This window comes from Lactuca serriola, chromosome 5 (genome assembly GCF_051521515.1).
Source record: "Lactuca serriola cultivar US96UC23 chromosome 5, Lser_US96UC23_V15, whole genome shotgun sequence".
NCBI classification, from domain to species: Eukaryota; Viridiplantae; Streptophyta; class Magnoliopsida; order Asterales; family Asteraceae; genus Lactuca; species Lactuca serriola.
In genome coordinates, this window is record NC_136412.1 from 37,344,458 (window position 1) to 37,357,375 (window position 12,918).

The 12,918-nt window shown below is 34.2% G+C and overlaps 2 protein-coding genes across 2 annotated transcripts; one reads left to right on the forward strand and one right to left on the reverse strand.

The window, feature by feature from the left end:
• The first annotated feature begins 5,323 nt into the window (after window positions 1–5,323).
• On the forward strand, window positions 5,324–5,876 carry LOC145049432 (uncharacterized). The gene is made up of 2 exons (XM_078997842.1): window positions 5,324–5,618; window positions 5,689–5,876. Exons 1-2 carry the CDS (start codon window positions 5,324–5,326, stop codon window positions 5,874–5,876), a joined length of 483 nt encoding a protein of 160 aa, XP_078853968.1.
• Window positions 5,877–7,169: 1,293 nt separating this feature from the next.
• On the reverse strand, window positions 7,170–12,550 carry LOC145052326 (putative boron transporter 2). The gene is made up of 12 exons (XM_079000131.1): window positions 11,194–12,550; window positions 10,991–11,073; window positions 10,721–10,913; window positions 10,505–10,643; window positions 10,268–10,433; window positions 10,019–10,185; window positions 9,754–9,927; window positions 9,567–9,662; window positions 8,569–8,706; window positions 8,171–8,490; window positions 7,771–8,041; window positions 7,170–7,671 (listed from the first exon to the last, which is right to left on the reverse strand). The coding sequence occupies exons 1-12, from the start codon at window positions 11,295–11,297 to the stop codon at window positions 7,339–7,341; spliced, it is 2,184 nt and encodes a 727-aa protein (XP_078856257.1). The 5' UTR covers window positions 11,298–12,550; the 3' UTR covers window positions 7,170–7,338.
• Between the last annotated feature and the right edge of the window lie 368 nt (window positions 12,551–12,918).

The window sequence follows — 12,918 nt, forward strand, 5'->3', positions numbered from 1 at the left end:
CGTTTGCGGAGCTTTGAAGTGCGTTTATTTTTAACAATCTGTAGACGTCAAAACGTCTCTGTGTTAAAAGACTTGGACCAATGTCTTCGAACGAGAAGACCTTTTGTCACAACTAGGAATTCTATACCATGTAACAACAACAATGATAACATTTGTGAACCAAAAATGTGAAAGCATGTATGATGCTTATTCAATAACAACAAATTTTTCATCAAACGCTCTATGCAAGCACTTCAAATAGTCAACAAAGAATTGGAAACCCTAGAAATCCCGGTTTAAGTCCATTATGTACTAGGATTTCCTTATTGGATCTAATGGGCCAATAAGCTTCCAATTTGATTATTTTGGGCTTAGAACTCTTAAATGGGCTCTAATGGGATCCACTTCCATTTATTTTAACAATTTGGGCCATATTGGGCCTAGAATGAAATAAAATACCTTAATGGGCCTTATTGGGCCATAACTAACCTAATTAGCCCTAATGAGCCATAAAAATCATTCCTTGATTTATTTTGGGCCGTGAACCCTCTCCAAAGACCAATTGGGCCAAAAATCATCTAATTGGATCATAATATGGGCTTAAGCACAAAAAGGCTCAATCTTTTTTCTTTCTTCTCCCTCTCTCGGCCCAAACCACAAAACATGGGGAGGAAGAGTTGACTTTCCTACATGCCACCTCACAATTGTACATGGGGTATCCATGCACTCTTCTCATACTTCTAAGCAATCCATCACTTCACTCTCCCTCTCTTCTCCTCTCTTTTTCTTCTTCGATCGAGAACACAAAGGGAAGGACACACACACAATTCACTCAAACACTCTCAAAGAACACTCTTGCTTCTTCATAAAAAATTTCGAGATTTAAGAGCTTTCAACAAGGATTTTCCATAAGAGTCATCATCTTAGGTAAGTTGATGCTTGGATCCATAGTCTAGACTCTTTGTTTTATCAAAAATCTCTCCTTAACTCATACAAAATTCGTGATCTTGCATCTTAGAACACATCTAAGCCAAAGATCCTCCAAGAAGGTTGCTAGGCCGAGAATAACATCAAACTTCTTCCATTCTTCTTCAAAACCAAACCCACAAACTCAAGGTGAGTTCATACCCCTCTATTTTCGGTTTTCATGTGTTTTATGGGGGAGAATACAAGTAAAATGTGTAGATCTATGTGTATGTGTATGTTATGTGTGATTTCATGTGCTTATGTGATAAATGTGTAACAAAAAGAATAGAAATTCGAGATCTATGGCTCTAAGAGGAAGATAAACATGATCTAATAAGTATTACACTAAAACAAGTAAAAAAAATTACCCTCTAAGATTAAAATATACATATTGCAACATAAAACCCATTTTTGGGCTAAAATTGTCAAACAAACAAAAGTTGGGTTGAAAAATTGCCATTCATGGTTTTCTTAAGGGCTAAAAGAGTCAAATCAGTAAAAATAAATGTTTTTATGGATATCATACTCTTTTAAGGGCTAGAAGTGTAAATTGTAGTTTAACGGGCCAAATTTTGGGCTTTTCGGCCCATTAAGCCTAATTTGCGAGAATCCCAATTTTTAAGGGGGTGAAATGATAAACTTCTCAAACAAGGGGTAAAAAGGGTAAATGAAACTAATTCAGGGGTCAAAATGATGTATTTTCCAAACAAAGATAAAAAATGTAAACTTTTTGGATTTTGGACCAAAAGTGTAAAAGTTACAAAAAGTTTGGGCTTAAACCGAAAAACACTTTTCTGGAAGGGCTGAAACTGATAAAAGTAAATTTGAGCTAAAACCACCACTTAAACAAAGTCTATGGGTCAATAATGACAAGAAAATGGTTTTTAGGGCCTAAAATGTCTTTTTATATATATAAGGGACTAAAATTGTCATTTTTATTAAAGAATGGATGAAAAGGTCAGCCTAATATTTTGAGTCAATTATTTTATTATTAAGATATTTGGGTCAAATTTTCCAAACCACAACTTATGAAAAATGACAAGATGATTATACATAAATTTTCAAATATCGTTAAAAACGACCGTCCGGTCTTGTATCGATACAAATTTAACAATTGTTCAACTAAACATATCTGACATCTATACTATACCTAAAACAAGTAAACATTAAATCCTTCGGGCTTAAAAGTTCCAAACATACTTATTGGGCCTTTGTGACCCATCAACATGATTTTTGGGCCCAAGGGATATTTATAAATGTTATTGGGCCTTCTATGACCCAATTTCATATTTAAGGGACCCTCAATGGCTTTTAAGTGCTATTGGGCCTTAGTGGCTCATTAGCATTTCTAGTAAGGTCCAAGTAAATCAAATGCGAAATGAGCCAGCGTGTCCTTCGTATAATCAATAACCATAAATAATACGCGGGAATAGTAGGATCTTGTAATCCTCTTTTCCTCGTTTATTAGGCCTATCGTCAATCTAAGTAAACAAATACGGGTCGATAATCAATAGTAATCAAAGTCAATTGGGTTTTAGTGAGTAATAACGGGTGGCACCAACGTGTATCGGTCGTAGTCTGTAGTTATAATCAAAGTCTCCTGGAGGGAGAGCGAGAGTTTGTGTATATATCTATACGGGGGTGACTCCCCCACACCTCAGCTGTTCGCTACAGTTAGACTCGGCCAGTCTAGGGTGACAAAATCTTAAGATTAATTCTGACGTTCACCAGAGTGCCAAGACAAACGAACTAGTCATTATCATGCATGGTTATAACGACTCATATAAATAAATCCAATACTAATCAAGTAATCAAGATAAATCAAAATCATTCAAGGTCGGGATAACAATACGAACGGTTATATGATATTTTGTTTATTTTCAGAAAACATCGGGTTTTCCGGGGAAGTTCAACATTTTTCACTGGTACTTTTAATATGAAGTTTTTCAACTATACACGTTTTGAAATCATCATGCATATATTTACGGATCTTCACACTTTTATACAAACAATGGTCTTTTCAGAAAATATCGGATTTTCTGGGTTGTTTTCTTACAAACTACACAAAACATTTTCATATCAAAACCTGCTTATGAAGTCACCAACATTCCATATGTTGACTGTTTTCAAAATAACTTGTATTCTCAGGTAACAGGTAAGCTGAGGAGTAGTACCAAGTTATGTTAGAGTATTATGCTTTTGAAAACTATCAAACAATTTATGTTATGGATTTGAAATGTTAAAACAATGTACTTGATGTGAACAAAGTTAGTTGTAATATATTGATGCATGGTGATGCTTATGTTATGATTTAATGTATATTCATTGTGATGATATTCAAATTTAGTCACGTGAACCCTCGGACGTTTCCGCCGTTTGGTTCGGGGGTGTGACACCTTTTCCGCAGACCTCTATAAAAAAAACTTAAACCTAAATTAGGTCGACACTTTATCCTACAAAAAAAAGAATGGCGCATTTCCAACAATCTGTTTTGAGACGTCTTCTCCATGCGATCGCTTCTTATCCGAGTACCACCATCATCGTTCCTGTTCCTGCTCCAATCGCCGCTAGGGATGAGTGTGGGACGGAACCGGTACCGACCCATACCGTTCCCGATTTACCGAAAACCAAATTTGGTCGAAAGTTAATCCCGAGTACCGGACCGAATTAACATCACCAGTACCGGTACCGAGAATGGTACCGGTTTTCGGTACTAGTACCGGTACCGGCGGTACCGATTCCCGAATTTCATGTATTTGGAGTACCAAGTACCGTCCCATATTTTTAAATTCGGTATAGTTCGGTACCGGTTCCGGTACGGTACCCACCGGTACGGGATCGAGATTTGGGACAGACTACTCATCCCTAATCGCCGCTGACTGTAGTCTACTCCCATCATTGTTCCTCTCTCTTCCAACAGCGCATCTGCCTTCGTCGAAGGTTCTATCAGGTAATCATAGATTCTTTTCTTTGGCATTGCTGCAAGTTCTTTGAATGTGTATGTGTATGATGTCTGCATTTGTATGAGCTACCTTTCACCACATCTACCTTCTTCCTTTGGCATTGTTGCAAGTTCAAATGTTTCCTTCCTTTGGTTGAAATCTAATTGTAAAAAAACAGATGAAAATTTCTTAAACTATGTGGATTTTAGTTGAAATCTGAAGTTTCTATCGATGTGTATTATGTTTATTACTTACAACATGCTTGTATCAATGTTTATACTATTTTATGAACTTAAAATATGTTTTTATGAACTTGATGTAGATTACCATGATAGTTGCTACATGATAGATGTTTATACAAATCTTAATACATGATAATTGTTTAAGTTGTTTATATGAAGTTTGATATGTGTTTATAATTAATATGTAGCTTGTGTAAATGGGTGAGAAAATTCAATGGTCCTATGAACAATTAAAGTGTTTACTCGATACGTGCATCGAAGAAGTTAACAAGGTTGGTAGAAAAAGGTTTAAGCATGCACAAAGAATCATGGATTAAATTAGGAAGCGTTCTTAAAGAAAAATTTGGTATGGAATTGTCCAAAAGCAAATGAAAAATACTTGTGACAATCTATTGGACGAGCTTATTTGAAAAACAAAACTATAAATTGTATAACCCTAAACAAACATGTTCAACTTAATGTCCAAACACTGGGATGAATTTAAGAAGGTATTTTTTTTCATATTCGGAGTGTGTGTGTGTGTGTGTAAAAATATAATATTTTTATATTATTTATAACAATTTTGGTTTAGGGTCACCCGAAGGCTGCAATACTGAAAACACATCCATTAGCTTATCCAGAGATTTGTGCATCTTTGTACGATGGAAGTAGTGTCACCGGTAATTTGAAGTGGGCCTCAAGCCAAACAAGTAAAACAAGCCAAACAACCCAAACTATATCAGGGGATGGATCATCTTCTTGTCATGTCCAACCATTTCAGCTTACGAGCGCCTTTTTTTTACATTAGATGATGATGATGATGCCACCTCCCATTATACTAGTGAGCCTTTTCCCGAGCCACCTTTTGTTGCTTCTCCAAATAATAATAAGCCCAACAAGAGGGCTAAACCCTCAACTCCTAGAGCTACTAGTGGCTCGCCTTCTGCTCCTTCTGATTCATCTCCTAAAACTTCTATCACTGCTGATGATTTAGCATTTTATATGCAAAAAGCTCTACATCATTTGATGAAAGTATTGATATGGCAACAATTCCTGAATGTTTAGATGGTTATGTTTTTTATGATGATTGTTCATAACCAACGTTATGTGATTATCAAAGGTAGTTTTCAACACTCAAAGAAAACAATTCGTAAACTTTTTTATGAAGTGTTGGATAAAATGATGTTTTCGACAAAAGATATGATAGTACTAACTATGTTTAATCCGAATCCAAACATTCCAGGACATAACAAGAGGCTACGACTGATTTTTAAAGGAGCAGTTGGTGCATTTGATGACACTTTGATACATGTTATTTTCCCTACTACGAAACAATATTTATATAGAGGTAGGGGAAAAAGTGATTGTTACCAAAACGTATTGGCAGTTTGTGACTTCAGCATGATTTTTATATTTATTGTGGCCGGATGGGAAGAGATAGCACATGATTCTAGAATACTATCAGAAACATTAGCAAATCGACATGCACCATTCTCATTTACACCACCAGGTAAGTTTAAGGGTTTTAAATTTTTTATATCTTACTTTAAAAACTGATTATTTATTTGCATTTTTTACAGAAAAATATTATCTTTGTGATGCTGTATATGTACAGAATCGAGGATTTATGGCCCTCTATCGTAATGTGAGGTATTGGCTTGGAGATTTTCGTCAGAGACGTGCATTAACTAGTAAAGAAAAATTTAACCATGCACATGCAAAACTTCAGAATGTTATTGTACGTGTTTTTGGTGTCTTGAAAGCATGATTCCCTATATTGAAGAGGATGACATCATTTCCGTTGGTTACACAAAGAAACATTACCATTGCATGTTTTGCGCTTCATTATTTTATAAGAAAAAAGGGATTGAATGATGAATATTTTGTTAGAAATGTTGAAACCGATGTCCCATTTCTAAATAACAATGTGCCCGTTAATGATAATAAATGCGAGGTTCCAACACATGGTACTACAATGGATTGTGAATATATGACTAAGTTACGGGATAAATTTGTTGAACAGTTAATGTGAAATATGGAATGAATTATTTTAAATATAATTGTTATTTTAAGACTAAAATTGTTATTGTAAGACTACAGTTATTGCGATTTTTATTTTAGTTCAATGTTTTAATACTTGAATTAGAGGTGGATCCAAGGGGATCCCGGGATACCCCTTAAATTGTTTTCGGTAGTGTAATTTTTGTTTATGAATCCTTCAATTTTTTTTCGATATAATATATATATATATATATATATATATATATATATATATATATATATATACGCGTCCCTTTAATTATAACCACAAACAAATAGTAGAGCTAATGGTTAAGGTGCTGACTTATTGAAGTAAAACTCTCAGGTTTAATTCTTGCTCCTTACATATCCTTTGTTTATTTTTTTTCCAACTATTTTATCCCACATCGCCAAACATATGTAAACTTAACAATTTTGTTTATTATATAAGCCTGTTATCCTCATACTTCATTTGATATCTATTTTGAATCCCACGTCGATTCAAGTATCAATATATACTTCAACTTCATGTTTATATAACAAGACTTGAGGTTAACTAATGATTTGATTAAGGTTTGGGTTTAAAACTAAAACCAAATCGGGGAAACCAAGTACCTCGAAAAAAAAATTGTGTTACCCTAAATATAAAATTGGGATACCTCTTTGCTTTGATCCTGACTCCGCCATTGACTTGAATTATTTAAATTTTGGTGTTGAAAAATCTAAGACTTGAATTATTTAAATCTCGATGTTGAAAAATCTAATTTATGTTTGTAAAACTAGTTTATTTCAACAGATTGCTGACGTTAAAAAACAAACATTATTCTTCTTGCATACTGCAAATATTTTGTCCACCTCTTCTTCTGCAAAGGCATTCAGATGTGGTACGCTGCAGACGTTTTGGCTTTGAAAAAACAAAACAATACCTAAAACTTTCACTATTCAATGACATACAATTTTCCACCCCTCAAAAATCAATTTATAATTTTTCTTAGTTTCACAAACCAAAAAAAAACTCAATCTTGGCTTCAAACACAAAACATAACAATAAAAAAAAAGTTTATTTCATTATAAAACTGATGACTTGTTTTCTGCCCAAAGACCACACACATACATTAAATTAAAAAGAAACACTCACAACATTCTACATCTTATATCACAATAACAATTAGTTCACTCAAATAAGATACCTCTCAAGCATTCACACGTTTTCACAAAGAAGAAGAGCCCCTACTGCTTTCACCAAGATTTGATGGACCAGGACTCGGTGTTTGCTTGATTTCTATACCTTTTCCAACCGATCCCGGGCTCCTTACACGTGGACTGTAACTCTGCTGACGTGGACTATAAATATGCTGTCTTGGACTGTCGTAAGTCTGCTGACGTGGACTATAAGCAGGCTGCATTTGTCGAGGAGTTTGAGTTGAACTTGTTATTTTTGGACTGTTGGAATGACGGATCTCTCCTCTGCTTCTTGTTATAATTCCATCAAGAACCTCTGCACTATCCATTTGGGATGTTCTTGATTGAGCATCATCATCATCCTGTAAAACAAATTATATAATAAACAAAAGCAATTAGTAGGTGACTAGGTGTCTGTCTTTTCTTTATGCAAAATGCAAGAAGAAAGTTGAGTTAATTACACGAAATGCCATATTGTAGGTGGTGGGAGGGGCTTCTTCATATTCAGCAGCATCCAAATCTTGAAGATGTGCGCTTTTGAAAAGTTTTGGAAGCAAATATTGTCTTGCAGGAACAAGCAGCATGATGAGGAGTGGGAAAAGAACACTCGCAATTGGAATCCACGTTATGCCAAAACAAGCCAATAAGTAAACCGTTTGAAACAATGTAAACCAAGCAACTGTTTTGAATGGGACGCTTTCAACAAAACTCGCATGATTTTCTTCCAACACCCTGATATATAATAAATCAAATAGCAACAGAATTAAATAAAGATCTCAACTGAAACTATATGTATAACCATAGGGACTAAAGTTGTAATTTACTCAAAGTAAGTAAATATACAGGAACTACAAAACTTACTTGTATCTTCGACTTGGAGCAGTGAAAAGTAATAAGATTCGTTCCCAAAATTGATTACCAGGCAAGCTTTCAATCGCCATGAAAGCAAAGTAACCCCAAAGAACCGAAGTCGGAATCTTTTTAAGAACCGGCATCGCAGCCAGACAACCGCCAACCATCACCGCTTGTAGCAGATTGCTCAGGCGTTGCTCCTTCACTTCAACGTGCAATAAGTCATCGACATCTTTATTCACATCAAACACAGTTTCATCAACAGCTGCGTCAATGTAACCACCACTAGACGCTTGTTGTATTGTCGATTCTTTTAGCTCTTTCAGTCCCTGTTGTTTCAAACCCTAATTGAATTATTACACCCGATCGAATAATGCAATCTCAGATAATATTCTAATTTCATTTACCAGAGTTGATGGATTCTGATAGACCAGTGGAGTTTGCATTTCGTTGTATGCTTGTTGCATATTTCGGTATAATTCACCCAAGTTTGTATTTTGGCGTATGCTTCTTCGAGCTGTGGATACAAGTTTATTTCGTAGAAGCTGTTTCAACAAAAACCAAAGCATAAAGTAAACTACCATTAACAACAGGGTAAATTTTATGCATGAAATAGTAAGATACTTTCATTTATTTATTTATTTTTTTTTCCTTTTACAACTTTGTACTTTGAAAAATCAACCCAATTATTATTATAATTATGTCATTCAAATACAAAAACGATTTTCACTGCTATGATTGGGTAATAAGAAAAATGTTGTAATAGAAAGAAATAAGAGTAAACAAATAAATAAAAGTACATTGCTATTTTTTAATTTCAAAGTACCAAACATGATAATATAAACTACTTCCGCCACAAAGAAAGTACGGACAATTGACTTTTGAGTGTCGAATAAGTTATTATTAATTTGAAAGTTACACAAATATATATATATATATATATATATATATATATATATATATATATATATATATATATATATATATATATATATATATATTGTGTAGAAAAAATCAATAAACAACTGAACTAAGTAAAGAATATAACTATAAAAAAAGAAAAGAATTGAAGTCTATACTTATGCTTGAATCATAATGTCAGGAGTTGACTCTTTTAGCGGGGGGACAAAGGTGGACCTAGTTTGTAATATATATAAGTTTTTTTTTTTTTTTTTTGAAAAAAAATAATGATCACATGTAAGTGTTTAAAGAAAGAAGAATGGCATAGAGGTGGACAATATAATTTAACATATATTACAGATACATGCATGCGTATTCACATTCATACATCATCGATAGTTTGACCAATTAGTTTAATTTGAACTGCATCGTCCTTTAATGATATAATAATAAGAGGAAAAAGATATCTTATTTTTTTAGTTGAAAATGAAATAAATAATATTACCTGATGTTTTAGTGTGGCTAAGCTCTTTGTGTGCATCGGAGATTGTGGAATAACTCCATTGGCAGGAGGAATGCCAATTAGTCCACATAATAATGTCTGATACAAACAAATTATAAATTAAAACCAATTTTTTTTTTTTTTTTTTTTTTTGATAGAAGTGAGTAAAATAGCATTAAGGGTATGTTACCAAAAAGCCTAAAAGAAGAAGGTCATAATGATATGAAGGTGGCTTCTTTAGATTAAACTCATTTTGTTGTGCAAGTTGAGATGCAACACTGTGATCAAAATAGTAGAGAACTGCAATCATGGTGGCTGGAACAACAGCTCCAATGATATAAACAAGAGGAACATTCAACATATCCTGCAAACAGATTACAAATATCAAAAAAACAAAAATTAAAATCTGTTTTTGTTCATGTAAAAAAAAAAAATAAAATAAAAAAGAGAGGCACCTTTGCAACAGTCCAATTTGTATAAGCACCATGAGACCATGGATTTGGACTATAAAGTCGCCTTGGTATTCCTTCCGGAACATTCTTAGTTGGTATGTATGAGACACCTGTCCAAATAACCACCATAAGAGGGACTCCATAATCCGCAATGAATCCCCTTAGCCATCCTTCAAACACAAAATCAAAAAAAGTCAACAAAAGTCAAAACAAGTGCAAGACAGTATTACGTGAAATACCAAAAACGCCCACCCGTCCCGTAGCGCCATGACCTTGCTTTACGGCTTTTTAAAGAAGTTAAAAGAAGGCCAAAGGACAAAACCAATGCAAACATTCCGTTTCCAAAACGCCATGAAGGTTGAAATGCGGGTTGACTTGGATTTTGACTTTTTGGTATGCCAAATTCCTCCACAACTCCCTACAAAATCACACTTAGGTTATTATGGTTTGATTGGAAAAAATAAAATGGTTTAAAGGTATTATACTCACTTTAATAGCTTGTTGCATAAAAAGCATTGCAATTAAAAGACCAAACAGTTCACCAGCTATTCTTGTGAATCTATTGATAATAGAACATGCACCAAGAATCGACAGCAAAACCAACAGAAAAGCCGTCCACACACACACCCTGTTTTCAAAATAAAAAAGAAAAATATTTTTTATTTTTTATTTTTGTGCCAAAAAACAAAATGTTGTGAAAATTACCATGCAGTCCATGCTAAGAAAAGAGGCTTTCCAAGGTCTTTTTGGTCTTTAGCAAACTTGAACATAAAAGTGTACATTAACACAGTTGGCTCAGCAACACCTAATATAAGAAGTGGTTGCCCTCCAACTATCGAGTGAATGATGCCACATACTGCTGTTGATGCTAAAGTTTGCACTGCTGTTAGGCTTCCCTCTGTATCACATCAATATTATAAATTCAACTTTTTACACAAAGTCGCAATATCAAAAATCAAAATCACAAAAATTTACCAGTATCCCTTTCTAGCTGCTCCCCAAAAGATATAACTGGAATTGCTGAAGCAAAGAATATATATGTTGTTGGAGCCAAAATCCTAATTACCAAAAAAAAACATTATGTCTAAAAGCATAATGACACAATATATGTCATAAATATAATAAACCCATAAGAAAATTCCATGGTTATGAGTAAAATTACTAAGAGAATCACGAACCTGATACCAGCCCGGATGCCACCTGTCCAGTCTTGTTTGTAGCACAGCAATCGTCCTTTGAGATCGTTACTGATTCCACGGAAAGGAACAAATGTTTCTTCCATAAAGTTACAATATTTTGGTTTTATATAGTTTCTCTTTTAATATATGTGATGGTTTTTCTTCTTTATCGAAGAAAGAAAAGGCTTGAGAGGCTAAGAACACACCGATTCAAACGTGCATACAGAAGATATGTGTATAAATGGGCAGAAATACAAGGGATTTTACTTCGTCACTAAAAGTGTGATGATCGAAATATTTATATTTAGTCATCTGTGTGTTGTTATGTGATGAGTGATGACCCCCATGAAATCGATGAAAGTTGTAATATGTGCAATTGCTGATTATTACATCTTAGGGGGGTCAGTAAAGAATCAATGAGTATATATTGTTTGGATAATCAAAGAATCAAGTTATGAATGTGAAATAGAATAAGTGTTACAAATATTAACGAAGTGAATTCATTGGTAGTCAATGAGTTGATAGATTAACGAAATAGCAAAGCACTCCCCATCTATAGAGATCGCCCGACTAACGGTTGACTTGATCAAAAAGTAGATCCATCATCTTAATATACTTGTTTGATCAAGCGAAAAGAAAGGAATTTCATCAAACAGTTGGAATGCAGTGGAAATAACAAGAACAGTTACATGTTATGAACGTTGAAGAAAGAGACAAGTTTCAAGGTGAAAAAATGGAAGCCAGAGAAAAGATCAAAACTCTAACGAATCCCCATTTACTAAAACAAGAATTTATATTGATTCAAGCGAATGGGTATCTCTAAAAACAGAGAAAGTTTGATTCTTGTGTGAAACTAACGAGAATTCATGGCTAAAATATGAAAACTAAGATTCAGACGAGAGTAGAGCAAATGGGCATTAGCTAAACAGAGAGAACGATCCGAAAGAGTAGTAATCAATTTGCTGTTACATTATAATCACAAAAGAGAATCAAACCCGAAATTTCAGCAGAAGATCATGCGCTTACGTAATCTTCAATTTACATGAAATTGGAAATGTAGCCAAATCGATTCAAAGAACAACACGAAGAGAAGAAGGCAGAGGGGATTGGGAGAGAAAAAGGAAGTCGTTTAGGCAATAAACTATGTGAATATTAATGAGAGAGATAATTTGTGGTCAATGGCGAGTGAGCATATAAATAAACACTTCGTCCTGCTTCTGTTCAAGAGAAAACAAACCCAACACGCATAATTTAGGAGATAGAAAGAGAAAGTATAAGAATTCAAGGGGGAAAGTTACGGATTTCGGTTAAAATTAGTAGCATAGTGTAACACTGTGATTGGAGCGACATCATACAGCAATGGCAGAAGAGAAATTGATGGGGGGAGGGAGTGCAAGGGGTCAAAATCATGATGCAACCGAAAGGTTTCAGTTATAACCATAGAAAAGGATACGTAAGCCATATAGCTTAGCCTAATTCCAATTCAATCAATGGGCTGTTTGATGGTGGTTTTTGGAAATAATTATTTAATCTCAAATAATTTATTGATAAAATATTTACAAATTTACATAAATGGTTACCGTGATTTTTTTTGACAAAACTTTAAAAATGGTCCCTGTGGTTTTCAAAAATATCAAGTTTAGTCCCCAAGTTCAAAAACCTCGCAGATGGTCCCTGTGGTTTCAAAACTTTTAACAAATGGTCCTTTTCGCTAACTCCGTTAGT